Source organism: Oncorhynchus mykiss, chromosome 25 (assembly GCF_057628025.1).
Source record: "Oncorhynchus mykiss isolate SJ-2025 chromosome 25, ASM5762802v1, whole genome shotgun sequence".
NCBI classification, from domain to species: domain Eukaryota; kingdom Metazoa; phylum Chordata; class Actinopteri; order Salmoniformes; family Salmonidae; genus Oncorhynchus; species Oncorhynchus mykiss.
Genome location: NC_143046.1, coordinates 2,737,501 through 2,752,500, shown reverse-complemented (window position 1 = coordinate 2,752,500; position 15,000 = coordinate 2,737,501). Strand labels below are relative to the sequence as shown.

General features: G+C 46.3%; 1 protein-coding gene across 2 annotated transcripts in view; it reads left to right on the top strand.

Moving 5' to 3' along the window:
* flt4 (fms related receptor tyrosine kinase 4) overlaps nucleotides 1-15,000 on the top strand; it is a 200,076-nt gene that overhangs the window by 100,634 nt on the left and 84,442 nt on the right. For both annotated transcript variants that reach the window (XM_090221227.1, XM_090221226.1), the window contains exons 3-5: nucleotides 1-8; nucleotides 10,255-10,391; nucleotides 13,161-13,335. The exon at nucleotides 1-8 is cut by the window's left edge and continues 381 nt beyond it. In XM_090221227.1, the coding sequence (XP_090077353.1) occupies nucleotides 1-8; nucleotides 10,255-10,391; nucleotides 13,161-13,335 (320 nt within the window). The remainder of the gene's footprint in view (nucleotides 9-10,254; nucleotides 10,392-13,160; nucleotides 13,336-15,000) is intronic.

Sequence of the window (15,000 nt, the reverse complement as noted above, 5' to 3'; positions counted from 1 at the left end):
TGTCAGAGGTGAGAGGAGTTTATACACAGAGAGAGACGCAAGCACACGTCCTGTTGCTCTCTCACACACACATACGCATGGTTTTTGGCCATCTCTTGACTGTCATTGTTAAAGTGATGCTCCAGAACATTTGTATAATTTCAGCCAGTAGTCACGAGCCAAAACGGGTCCCCGTTTATTGTGTACTACGTCATCCATTCCTCGTTATTTGTGTACTACGTCATCCCTTCCCCATTTATTGTGTACTACGTCATCCCTTCCCCATTTATTGTGTACTACGTCATCCATTCCTCGTTTATTGTGTACTACGTCATCCATTCCCCATTTATTGTGTACTACGGCATCCATTCCTCGTTTATTGTGTACTACGTCATCCCTTCCCCATTTATTGTGCACTACGGCATCCATTCCCCATTTATTGTGTAAGACATGTCTATGTCCCAGAGTTGGCTGTTGTTTACAACGTCATTCTAGTCACATTATCACATATTGAGCAACAACTGTCCCAGTTTAGGGACACCGATCCTGTAGAGGTTTAAGATCCCGGACAGCATCTTTCATCTAACATGAACTAACTCACTTTTGTACATCGCCTTGGTCCGTACAATTGACCTAATTTCAACTCCCAAAAACAGAATACTTCCAGGTCAGCTGTAATATCAGCTGTAATATCAATACCTTTATGAAGCACAATTTCTCCCCTTTCCAACAAAATCCATGACGAGACCTTCATGATGCCCATCTCTGCATGGTTCAAGAAGGCAATGAGATCCGTCTTTTTAAAGATGGAGAGTGGGGAAGCCTATTGCGTGATAGTGAGAAGGTGAGATGTCATGTGGGGAAGCCTATTGCGTGATAGTGAGAAGGAGAGATGTCGTGTGAGGAAGCGACACCTATTGCGTGATAGTGAGAAGGAGAGATGTCATGTGGGGAAGCGACACCTATTGCGTGATAGTGAAAAGGAGAGATGTCATGTGGGGAAGCGACACCTATTGCGTGATAGTGAGAAGGAGAGATGTCGTGTGAGGAAGCCTATTGCGTGATGGTGAGAAGGAGAGATGTCGTGTGAGGTAACGTCTTTTTCCACTCGATCTGTCCAACTTATCACCTTATCGCCCCTAAAATGTACAAAAAAACACTATAAAGAGTTTATATAATGTGTCAATACATACAATTACCATAGCGATCAACGCTTGAATAGAAACGTTGTTCACACCCCAGATTATGATGTCAACACAGTCGCTACAGTCCCATTAGTTTTCATTGCAGCCTCGTATGAATGTTGCAGTGCGCACATTTGTGTGGAATGGGGTTAGTCACCATTACATGGTTCACCAACCTCAATCTCCAACTCACCCAAGACATTCATGTTTAGGGACACCGATCCTGTAGTGGGTTATTAATTTGTTCTATCTCTGGACCTGAACAGTTGCTGAGGTATGGCTTATCTATCTATCCATCTATTTTAGTCCAGTTCTGTGTCATGCCTTGAGAATGACCCCTTAAGGGTCCTGGTCACCCTGTGGTCTGTTAGTCCCCCTGTGGTCTGTTAGTCACCCTGTGGTCTGTTAGTCACCCTGTGGTCCATTAGTCACCCTGTGGTCTGTTAGTCCCCCTGTGGTCTGTTAGTCACCCTGTGGTCTGTTAGTCATCCTGTGGTCTGTTAGTCCCCCTGTGGTCCGTTAGTCCCCCTGTGGTCCGTTAGTCCCCCTGTGGTCTGTTAGTCACCCTGTGGTCTGTTAGTCCCCCTGTGGTCTGTTAGTCATCCTGTGGTCTGTTAGTCCCCCTGTGGTCTGTTAGTCACCCTGTGGTCTATTAGTCATCCTGTGGTCTGTTAGTCCCCCTGTGGTCCGTTAGTCCCCCTGTGGTCCGTTAGTCCCCCTGTGGTCTGTTAGTCACCCTGTGGTCTGTTAGTCCCCCTGTGGTCTGTTAGTCATCCTGTGGTCTGTTAGTCCCCCTGTGGTCTGTTAGTCACCCTGTGGTCTATTAGTCATCCTGTGGTCTGTTAGTCCCCCTGTGGTCCGTTAGTCCCCCTGTGGTCTGTTAGTCACCCTGTGGTCTGTTAGTCCCCCTGTGGTCCGTTAGTCCCCCTGTGGTCCGTTAGTCCCCCTGTGGTCTGTTAGTCACCCTGTGGTCTGTTAGTCACCCTGTGGTCTGTTAGTCACCCTGTGGTCTGTTAGTCACCCTGTGGTCCATTAGTCCCCCTGTGGTCTGTTAGTCCCCCTGTGGTCTGTTAGTCACCCTGTGGTCCATTAGTCACCCTGTGGTCCATTAGTCCCCCTGTGGTCTGTTAGTCACCCTGTGGTCTGTTAGTCACCCTGTCGTCTGTTAGTCACCCTGTGGTCTGTTAGTCCCCCTGTGGTCTGTTAGTCCCCCTGTGGTCTATTAGTCCCCCTGTGGTCTGTTAGTCCCCCTGTGGTCTGTTAGTAACCCTGTGGTCCATTAGTCACCCTGTGGTCTGTTAGTCCCCCTGTGGTCTGTTAGTCACCCTGTGGTCTGTTAGTCCCCCTGTGGTCTGTTAGTCACCCTGTGGTCTGTTAGTCCCCCTGTGGTCTGTTAGTCCCCCTGTGGTCCATTAGTCCCCCTGTGGTCTGTTAGTCCCCCTGTGGTCTGTTAGTCACCCTGTGGTCTGTTAGTCCCCCTGTGGTCTGTTAGTCACCCTGTGGTCCATTAGTCACCCTGTGGTCTGTTAGTCCCCCTGTGGTCTGTTAGTCACCCTGTGGTCCATTAGTCACCCTGTGGTCTGTTAGTCACCCTGTGGTCTGTTAGTCACTCTGTGGTCAGCCTCTAGTCCTCTAGTCCAGGGTAACAGCCTCTATTCTAGGGTAACAGCCTCTAGTCCTAGTTCTCTAGTCTAGGGTCACAGCCTCTAGTCTAGGGTCACAGCCTCTAGTCCTCTAGTCTTGGGTAACAGGCTCTAGTCTATGGTAATAACCTCTAGTCTAGGGTAACAGCCTCTAGTTCTCTAGTCTAGGGTAACAGCCTCTAGTCCTCTGGTCTAGGGTAACAGTCTCTAGTCTGGGGTCACAGCCTCTAGTCCTCTAGTCTAGGGTAACAGGCTCTAGTCTATGGTAATAGCCTCTAGTCTAGGGTAACAGCCTCTAGTCCCCTAGTCTAGGGTAACAGCCTCTAGTCCTCTGGTCCAGGGTAACAGCCTCTAGTCTAGGATAATAGCCTCTAATCCTTGTCCTCGAGTCTATGTTAACATCCTCGAGTCTAGGGTCACAGCCTCTAGTCTAGGGTAACGGCCTCTAGTCTTGGGTAACAGGCTCTAGTCTAGGGTCACAGCTTCTTGTCCTCTAGTCTAGAGTAACAGGCTCTAGTCTGGGGTCACAGCCTCTAGTCCTCTAGTCTAGGGTAACAGGCTCTAGTCTAATTTAATAGCCTCTAGTCTACGGTAACAGCCTCTAGTCCTCTAGTCTTGGGTAACAGGCTCTAGTCTGGGATCACAGCCTCTAGTCCTCTAGTCTAGGGTAACAGGCTCTAGTCTATTTTAATAGCCTCTAGTCTAGGGTAACAGGCTCTAATCTAGGCTAACAGCCTCTAGTCCTCTAGTCTAGGCTAACAGTCTCTAGTCCTCTAGTCTAGGGTAACAGGCTCTAGTCTATGGTAATAGCCTCTAGTCTAGGGTAATAGCCTCTAGTCTAGGGTAATAGCCTCTAGTCCTCTAGTCTAGGGTAACAGGCTCTAGTCTAGGGTCACATACAGTTTGGGGGGAGTGAGGTGGCATTTTGGGGGTGCGTATATTTTGTCTCTGCTGGAGGCTGATCAGAGCCAGATGAACCAACAGCAGTAAATTACAGCTAACAGGCTACAGGCTACAGGATAAGAGGAGAGGAGAGGAGAGGAGAGGAGAGGAGAGGAGAGGAGAGGAGAGGAGAGGAGAGGAGAGGCGAGAGGGGGAAGGGGAGAGGAGAGATGAGAAGGGGAGGGGAGAGGAGAGGAGAGGAGATGAGGAGGGGAGAGGGAACGGGAGAGGGGAAAGGGGAGGAGAGGAGAGAAGAGGGGGAAGGGGAGAGGAGGAGGAGGAGAGGAGAGATGAGTAAGGGAGAGGGGTAAGGTGAGGAGGAGAGAGGAGAGGTAGGGGAGATGGGAAAGGTGAGGAGAGGGAAGGAGAGGATGGGAGGGGTGAGAGGGAAGGGGAGAGGAGGGGGGAGAGGAGAGATGAGAAGGGGAGAGAGGAGAGGAGAGGAGAGGAGAGGAGATGAGAGGGGTGAGGAGGGGAGAGGAGAGGAGAGGAGAGGAGAGGGGTGAGGAGAGGTGAGGTGAGGAGGGGGGAGGAGAGGAGAGGAGAGGAGAGGAGGGGAGAGGAAGTGAGCAGTAAAATAGAACTAACAGGCGGCAGGATAAAAGTGGGACCATGTGGCTCCAATTACCCTGCCGGACCTCATCACCTCGCACCCTTAGGGTGCCATTCGGGACGCAAACAATAACACCCCTCTCCTCACAGCCATGACCCTCATCTCTCATCCTCCTAACAACATAACACCCCTCTCCTCACAGCCATGACCCTCATCCCTCCCTCCTCACATCATAACACCCCTCTCCTCATACCTGGGGTGATTTATTGTTGAGTTGTTTAACTATTTAGGCTGTGTGTATTTTCTCAGCTCTATCTGTGTATTTGGCCACACACTGCAACCATTGTTTCAGCAGCAGGAACTGGTTGCTCTGAGCTGCTGGGGAAGAACAGAACTATATAAGGAGAGAGAGAGAGAGAGAGACAGCTAGAGAGTAGGGCTCTGGTCTATAGTAGTGATCTATATGGGGAATAGGGCTCTGGTCTAAAGTAGTGCACTATATAGGGAATAGGGCTCTGGTCTAAAGTAGTGTACTATGTAGGGAATAGGGCTCAGGTCTAAAGTAGTGATCTATATAGGGAATAGGGCTCTGGTCTAAAGTAGTACACTATATAGGGAATAGGGCTCTGGTCTAAAGTAGTGTACTATGTAGGGAATGGGGCCCTGGTCTAAAGTAGTGCACTATATAGGGAATAGGGCTCTGGTCTAAAGTAGTGATCTATATAGGAAATAGGGCTCTGGTCTAAAGTAGTGTACTATGTAGGGAATAGGGCTCTGGTCTAAAGTAGTGCACTATGTAGGGAATAGGGCTCTGGTCTAAAGTAGTGCACTATGTAGGGAATAGGGCTCCATTTGGGATGCAGTATGTTATTCTCAGGTAATGACTACTGTCTGAGTGCTGGTAAACAACCAGGTAAATCATCATAGTAAATTGGTAACTGAGACCTCATGCTGTGTGAACAATATACACTCAACACTTTAGGCCACAACTAAACACTGTCCCTAATGTCAAAATCAAATTAGATTTGTTACATGCTTCATAATCAACAGGTTTAGAATAAATGTGAAATGCTTTCTTACGGCCCCAACAACGCAGAGAGGAACAACATTAATTAAAGTCATATTAAATCGATGAGTAACGACGTACGGCTCTAATCTCTCAGTATTACATACACTCTTCTTCTTCGGTTATATTGTATCTTCCATCCCCTCCTCCCTCACAGATACTAAAACAAGCCAAGATACTAAGGTATTACATACACTCTTCTTCTTCGGTTATATTGTATCTTCCATCCCCTCCTCCCTCACAGATACTAAAACAATCTTTGACTTCATGGAATAACACAGGATGACTTTTCTCCTTTGCTCTTCTTCTACTGAGTCAATGACTAACCTGACTATATACACAGAGTACCAGTACTGAGTCAATGAGTAACCTGACTATATACACAGAGTACCAGTACTGAGTCAATGAGTAACCTGACTATATACACAGAGTACCAGTACTGAGTCAATGAGTAACCTGACTATATACACAGAGTACCAGTACTGAGTCAATGAGTAACCTGACTATATACACAGAGTACCAGTACTGAGTCAATGAGTAACCTGACTATATACACAGAGTACCAGTACTGAGTCAATGAGTAACCTGACTATATACACAGAGTACCAGTACTGAGTCAATGAGTAACCTGACTATATACACAGAGTACCAGTACTGAGTCAATGACTAACCTGACTATATACACAGAGTACCAGTACTGAGTCAATGAGTAACCTGACTATATACAGAGTACCAGTACTGAGTCAATGACTAACCTGACTATATACACAGAGTACCAGTACTGAGTCAATGAGTAACCTGACTATATACACAGAGTACCAGTACTGAGTCAATGAGTAACCTGACTATATACACAGAGTACCAGTACTGAGTCAATGAGTAACCTGACTATATACACAGAGTACCAGTACTGAGTCAATGAGTAACCTGACTATATACACAGAGTACCAGTACTGAGTCAATGAGTAACCTGACTATATACACAGAGTACCAGTACTGAGTCAATGAGTAACCTGACTATATACACAGAGTACCAGTACTGAGTCAATGAGTACCCTGACTATATACACAGAGTACCAGTACTGAGTCAATGAGTACCCTGACTATATACACAGAGTACCAGTACTGAGTCAATGAGTAACCTGGCTATATACACAGAGTACCAGTACTGAGTCAATGAGTAAACTGACTATATACACAGAGTACCAGTACTGAGTCAATGACTAACCTGACTATATACACAGAGTACCAGTACTGAGTCAATGAGTAACCTGACTATATACACAGAGTACCAGTACTGAGTCAATGAGTAACCTGACTATATACACAGAGTACCAGTACTGAGTCAATGAGTAACCTGACTATATACACAGAGTACCAGTACTGAGTCAATGAGTAACCTGACTATATACACAGAGTACCAGTACTGAGTCAATGAGTAACCTGACTATATACACAGAGTACCAGTACTGAGTCAATGAGTAACCTGACTATATACACAGAGTACCAGTACTGAGTCAATGAGTAACCTGACTATATACACAGAGTACCAGTACTGAGTCAATGACTAACCTGACTATATACACAGGGTACCAGTACTGAGTCAATGAGTAACCTGACTATATACACAGAGTACCAGTACTGAGTCAATGAGTAACCTGACTATATACACAGAGTACCAGTACTGAGTCAATGAGTAACCTGGCTATATACACACAGAGTACCAGTACTGAGTCAATGAGTAACCTGACTATATACACAGAGTACCAGTACTGAGTCAATGAGTAACCTGACTATATACACAGAGTACCAGTACTGAGTCAATGAGTAACCTGACTATATACACAGAGTACCAGTACTGATTCAATGAGTAACCTGACTACAGTGGGGCAAAAAAGTATTTAGTCAGCCACCAATTGTGCACGTTCTCCCACTTAAAAAGATGAGAGAGGCCTGTAATTTTCATCATAGGTACACTTCAACTATGACAGACAAAATGAGGAAAAAAAATCCAGAAAATCACATTGTAGGATTTTTAATGAATTTATTTTCAAATTATGGTGGAAAATAAGTCTAAAGGTCTTACTTACATTGGCTTTGGAGAGCGAGATTACACATTCATCCGGAACATCTGGTGCTCTCATGCATGGTTCAGTATTGCTTGCCTCGAAGCGAGCATAGAAGGCATTTAAAGTTGCTCGTCTGGTAGGCTCAAGCCACTCGGCAGCTCGCGGCCTGATTTCCCTTTGTAATTGTGATAGTTTGCAAGCCCTGCCACATCTGACGAGCATCAGCATAGTAGGATTCGATCTTGGTCCTGTATTGATGCTTTTCCTCTTTGATGGCTCGTCGGAGGTCGTAGTGGGATTTCTAACAATGGTTAGATTGTAACATTGCAGCTCTAACATTGGTGTGGTAAACTCCTCAATGTTATCAGATGAAACCCAGAACATATTCCAGTGCTAGTGAAACAGTCCTGTAGCTTAGCATTCGCCTCATTGGACCACTTCTGTATTGAGCGCATCACTGGTATTTCCTGTTTGAGTTTTTTGCTTTTACGCAGGAATCAGGAGGACGATGGACACAATGGGGGAAACATTAAGTTAAGATCAGTGCAACAAAAAAAAAAACACACTAAATGATTTGTTTTCAACGGCAGCTATCCATTCCTTCACACTATTTTCTATAGTCACCTTGTTTTTACCAGCTCCTCATGTCCGTAGGGCTGTAGGTGCCAGTTTGGATGCAGACAATGTCTGTGAAATCTAGATGACGTCCCAGTAACACAGAGAGAAACCGGGAAACATCAAAGTGATTTTTAGAGATAGATCACGTTCACCTATCAGACCGATATCCTGACGTAAAACTATCTTGCTGTTTAATGAAGACAATCAGGATACTGTGTTTTCTAACTGTTTATTTGTTGAGCTGTTCTGTTGTGTTGTATTGCCTTGATAAGTAGAGCGAGCAAAGATTTTTTTATGACTAACCCAAGGTAAACCACAGCCTGTTGTTTTCAATTGGAGCAAATTAATCATAGTCGGCAGAACAAAGCAAGGAGGTGGGCAAAGATAAGCACGAGAGCCAGTTGGCGCGTTTTGGCATTGTAGTGGCATATTTTCTCTATTCCATCCAATAAATATGACCACTGCCCTGGCGAAAGAGGGGCTATGTGGTGGTGGTGTAGGTGACGTGGTGCCAGACCTCACTACCCTCTGGAGAGCCTTACGGTTGTGGGCGGAGCAGTTGCCGTACCAGGCGGTGATACAGCCCAACAGGATGCTCTCAATTGTGCATCTCTAAAAGTTTGTGAGGGTTTTAGGTGACAAGTCAATTTTCTTTAGCCTCCTGAGGTTGAAGAGACGCTGTTGTGCCTTCTTCACCACACTGTCTATGTGGGTGGAGCATTTCAGTTTGTCCGTGATGTGTACGCCGAGGAACTTAAAACTTTACACCTCACCACTACTGTCCCATCGATGAGATGGGGGGGGGGGGGGGGGGGGGGGGGGGGGGTTCTCCCTCTGCTGTTTCCTGAAGTCCAAAATCATCTCCTTTTGTTTTGTTGACGTTGAGTGAGAGGTTGTTTTCCTGACACCACACTCCAAGGGCCCTCACCTCCTCCCTGTGGGCAGTCTTGTCATTGTTGGTAATTGTTGGTAATCAAGCCCACTACTGTAGTGTCATCTGCAAACTTGATGATTGAGTTGGAGGTGTGCATGGCCACACAGTCATGGGTGAACTGGGAGTACAGGAGGGGGCTGAGCACGCAGGATCAGCGAAGTGGAGGTGTTGTTTCCTACCTTCGCCACCTGGACGTGGCCCGTCAGGAAGTCCAGGACCCAGTTGCACAGGGCGGGGTTGTGACCCAGGGTCTCCAGCTTGATGATGAGTTCGGAGGGTACTATGGTGTTAAATGCCGAGCTGTAGTCGATGAACAGCATTCTTACATAGGTATTATCCAGATGGGATAGGGCAGTGTGCAGTGTGATGGCGAATGCATCGTCTGTGGACCTAAACAACGCAATTTTTAAACATTTGTCAAAGGGTAAAGTCAAAACATAAAACTTTGTTCGTAACAGATTTTAGTTCTGGGAACAGAAAACTGTATTGATTTCAAATGTTTCATCAAGGAGAAAATGATCAGAATGTCAGTTTACCTTCTCCCTCTGCCAGCCACTGGGCCACTGGGCTTCCTCTCAGCACCATATTTGGTAGTGAGAGGAAACGCCAACCGGATGCTTCACATTTATACATCCGGTGTGAAACATCTGGCTCATTGTTCTATCTGTGGCGCTAGGAGCAAATGACTAGATTGCAATATTGGGGCGGCAGGTAGTCTAGTGGTTAGAGTGTAGGGGAGGCAGGTAGCCTAGTGGTTAGAGTGTAGAGGTGGCAGGTAGCATAGTGGTTAGAGTGTAGGGGAGGCAGGTAGCCTAGTGGTTAGAGTGTAGGGGAGGCAGGTAGCCTAGTGGTTAGAGTGTAGGGGAGGCAGGTAGCCTAGTGGTTAGAGTGTTGGATTTATAACCGAAAGATCGAATCCCAGAGCTGACAAGGTACAAATCTGTCGTTCTGCCCATGAACAAGGCAGTTAACCCAACTGTTCCTAGGCCGTCATTGGAAACAAGAATTTGTTATTTTTAACTGACTTGCCTAGTTAAATAAAGGTTAAATAAAATAAAAAAGATATGCTGTTATATTGTTTTATACACAGAGGACTGGTGAGATGAGATTAGTATTTTATTAATCCCAAAGGGTTGTATGTAAAGACTTTTGTTCCAGCGGCAACACAAACGATCACGATCAACTAATTGTCTTCGTTCTAAACGTGTATATTCTCTTTGTCGTTGTCCTCTGACTGCCTTGACTGTCCTGTCTCCATTCCTCCAGATTTGGAGCAGCCTTTCCTCAGGAGAAACAGAGGAAGCAACGGGGACCTGGAGACCATCTTCATATCAAGATCCTCCACTCACATCACAGTACCTTGTCTAGTCACTGTGCCCGACCTCAACGTCACACTTTATCTGGTACCTTCACTTCTGTCTCTGTCTGTCTCTCTCTCTCTCAGTGCATGCTGGGCGTGTTTTGTAGTTGAGAGGCCATGTGTTTTCTTGATTCTTTCTTTGGTATTTTGTTTGGTGGAGGGTTAACGCACTGTTAGTTTAGCAGTACCCACAGTTTTTGTTCAAAGTTAGGGTGGAAGTGGACAGAGTTTTAGTTTCCTGGGGTTTGAACAGTGCGACGGCTTCACAGCGGAGGAGACGCGGTCGATACGGCATGTGTTCCTGAAAATGGAGTTAAGGTGGAGTAGGTTCTGTTCGCGGTAGGAGCTGAAGTTCTGTAACCAGAATGAACAAAGCTGTGGTTGTGTTCATGAAAAGAGTACATTTTATGGGTCAGCTGATTGCTAATGGAATATTTGTAAGGGATGTGCTGTTGCCGATTTCTCCTTTTTCGACTCCTTCGACAAGGGTAGTAGTTGTGACCCTGTCTCCGTTCATTACATATGATCAAATCAGGAAAGAGCTGAGGCGTTTTGGTAAGTTTGTTAGCGGTTTTCGTGTACTGTCGGCAGGTTTTTAGGCAGATGCAGTTAAGCTCGTTGTTTCGTTCCTGAGGCAAATGTTCATATTTCAGAACAACAATGAGCAACAGTTAAATGTGCATTTTAAAGGGAGGCATGGGGAGGGGCTCTACGTGGGGTTTGCCACCACAGATAGTCTGCGGTGCTTTGAGTGTGGGGGTTTGGGGCATAAGAGCTTCGCGTGCCCACATAAATGCCAAGAGTGTGCAAAGCTGTCATCAAGGCAAAGGGTGGCTATTCAAAGAATATTTGAAGAATTATATTTTGATTTGTTTAACACTTTTTTGGTTACTACATTATTCCATATGTGTTATTTCATCGTTTTCATGTCTTCACTATTATTCTACAATGTAGAAAATAGTAAAAAATTCAGAAAAGCCTTAGAATGAGTAGGTGTTGTAAAACGTTTGACCAGTAGTGTATTCAGATGATGTTTCTGTGATGGTCAGGGATGGGCAGGGTATGCAGCCACTAGAGACTAGACTGAAGGTGGAGGGAGCCTCGTCAGCTAAGGGGAACTGAGGCAAGGCGAAGCTCTGTTATGTGGGGCATGGAGGGATCCATTGCTTTGACTGTGTTGTAATTTGGTTTATTCGGATTGATTGAATGTTCTGGTCCTGAGGCTTCAGTGTGTTAGTAGAACAGGTTAGTGAACTCAGCCCCAGGACCAGCTGGATGAGGGGACTGAAGCTTCAGTGTGTTAGTAGAACAGGTTAGTGAACTCAGCCCCAGGACCAGCTGGATGAGGGGACTGAGGCTTCAGTGTGTTAGTAGAACAGGTTAGTGAACTCAGCCCCAGGACCAGCTGGATGAGGGGACTGAGGCTTCAGTGTCTTAGTAGAACAGGTTAGTGAACTCAGGACCAGCTGGATGAGGGTCCTGAGGCTTCAGTGTGTTAGTAGAACAGGTTAGTGAACTCAGGACCAGCTGGATGAGGGGACTGAGGCTTCAGTGTGTTAGTAGAACAGGTTAGTGAACTCAGCCCCAGGACCAGCTGGATGAGGGGACTGAGGCTTCAGTGTGTTAGTAGAACAGGTTAGTGAACTCAGCCCCAGGACCAGCTGGATGAGGGGACTGAGGCTTCAGTGTGTTAGTAGAACAGGTTAGTGAACTCAGCCCCAGGACCAGCTGGATGAGGGACTCTTTTCTTTGCTCAGCTCTTGGCATTGCAGGGCTCTCTCTCTCTCTCTCTCCTCTACTGTACTCTTCTCTTCTCTCCTCTTTTCACCAATCACCGTCCATTCTCTTTATTTTCCCAATAGCCATCCTCTTCATCCATTAACCCTCTCCTCATCCCCCTCTCCCCTCTCATCCCTCTCTCCTCATCCCCCTCTCATTCCTCTCTCCTCTCCTCATCCCCTTCTCCACTCTCATCCCTCTCTCCTCTCTCCCCTCTCATCCCCGCTCTCCTCCTCTCTCCCTCTATCCCCTCTCATCCCCATCTCCCTTCTCATCCCTCTCTCCTCCTCATCCCCCATCTCATTCCTCTCTCCTCATCCCCCTCTCCTCTCATCCCAGATACTCCCCTCTCATCCCCTCTTCCCTCTCATCCCCCTCCCCCCTCATCCCTCTCTCCCTTCTCGTCCCCCACTCATTTCTCTCTCCTTGACCCCCTCTCCTCTCATCTCCTCTCCTCTCCTCATCCCCTTCTCCCCTCTCATTCCTCTCTCCTTGTCCCCCTCCCCCTCATCCCACTCTCCCTCTCTCCTTGTCCCCCTCTCCTCTCATCCCTCTCTCCCCTCTTATCCCCCCTCATCCTTTTATCCCCTCTCATCCCACTCTCATTCCTCTCTCCTTGTCCCCTCTCCCTTCATCCCTCTCCCCCCTCTCATCCTTTATCCCTCTCATCCCACTCTCCCCTCTCATTCCTCTCTCCTTATCCCCCTCTCCCCTCATCCCCTTCTCCCCTCTCATTCCTCTCTCCTTGTCCCCCTCTCCTCTCATCCCTCTCTCCCCTCTTATCCCCCTCTCATCCCTTTATCCCCTCATATCCCCCTCTCCCCTCTCATCCCCCACTCATTTCTCTCTCCTCTCATCCCTCTCTCCTCTCCTCTCCTTGCCCGCCTCTCCTCTCTCATCCCCCTCTCCTCTCATCCCTCTCTCCTCTCCTCGTCCGCCTCTCCTCTCTCATCCCGCTCTCCTCTCCTCGCCCCCTCTCCTCTCCTCATCCCCCTCTCCTCTCTCATCCCTCTCTCCTCTCCTCTCTCCCCAGTGGGAGACGATACCTATGCCCCTGGAGGATGAGGGGATGGTGTGGGACAGTAAAAGAGGCTGGTCCATCCCTAGACAAACCTTAGACTCCAGACCTTTCCTCTTCGGATTGTACTGCCAAGCTGGACTACAGGGGAGAGTGTACCGCTCTCCCCACTACGTGGTTCACTTCACAGGTAACTATGCACTACATAGTACACACTACCTAGTACACAGCCACCCTACATGAAAAATATGACCTCTCCACCCTCAGGTTGACAGAACTCACACTCTACCTAGTGTACACTACTAGTACAACTAGAGACCTAAGGGTCTCTTGACCTCATGACTGATAGGAAATGAGAGTCATAATTAAATTAAATTATTTCAGGGATGGATTTCCTCTCAGTCCATACTGCATATCTCTATATCATTAGAGATGGCCATACTGCATGTCTCTCTATATCATTAGAGATGGCCATACTGCATGTCTCTCTATATCATTAGAGATGGCCATACTGCATGTCTCTATATCATTAGAGATGGCCATACTGCATGTCTCTCTATATCATTAGAGATGGCCATACTGCATGTCTCTATATCATTAGAGATGGCCATAATGCATGTCTCTATATCATTAGAGATGGCCATACTGTATGTCTCTATATCATTAGAGATGGCCATACTGCATGTCTCTATATCATTAGAGATGGCCATACTGCATGTCTCTATATCATTAGAGATGGCCATACTGTATGTCTCATACTGCATGTCTCTCTATATCATTAGAGATGGCCATACTGCATGTCTCTATATCATTAGAGATGGCCATACTGAATGTCTCTATATCATTAGAGATGGCCATACTGCATGTCTCTCTATATCATTAGAGATGGCCATACTGCATGTCTCTCTATATCATTAGAGATGGCCATACTGCATATCTCTATATCATTAGAGATGGCCATACTGCATGTCTCTCTATATCATTAGAGATGGCCATACTGCATGTCTCTCTATATCATTAGAGATGGCCATACTGCATATCTCTATATCATTAGAGATGGCCATACTGCATGTCTCTATATCATTAGAGATGGCCATACTGCATGTCTCTCTATATCATTAGAGATGGCCATACTGTATGTCTCTATATCATTAGAGATGGCCATACTGCATGTCTCTCTATCATTAGAGATGGCCATACTGCATGCCTCTATGTCATTAGAGATGGCCATACTGCATATCTCTATATCATTAGAGATGGCCATACTGTATGTCTCTATATCATTAGAGATGGCCATACTGCATGTCTCATACTGCATGTCTCTCTATATCATTAGAGATGGCCATACTGCATATCTCTCTATATCATTAGAGATGGCCATACTGCATGTCTCTCTATATCATTAGAGATGGCCATACTGAATATCTCTCTATATCATTAGAGATGGCCATACTGCATATCTCTCTATATCATTAGAGATGGCCATACTGCATATCTCTCTATATCATTAGAGATGGCCATACTGCATATCTCTATATCATTAGAGATGGCCATACTGCATGTCTCTATATCATTAGAGATGGCCATACTGCATATCTCTCTATATCATTAGAGATGGCCATACTGAATATCTCTCTATATCATTAGAGATGGCCATACTGCATATCTCTATATCATTAGAGATGGCCATACTGCATGTCTCTATATCATTAGAGATGGCCATACTGCATGTCTCATACTGCATGTCTCTATATCATTAGAGATGGCCATACTGCATGCCTCTATATCATTAGAGATGGCCATACTGCATGTCTCTATATCATTAGAGATGGCCATACTGCATGTCTCTATATCA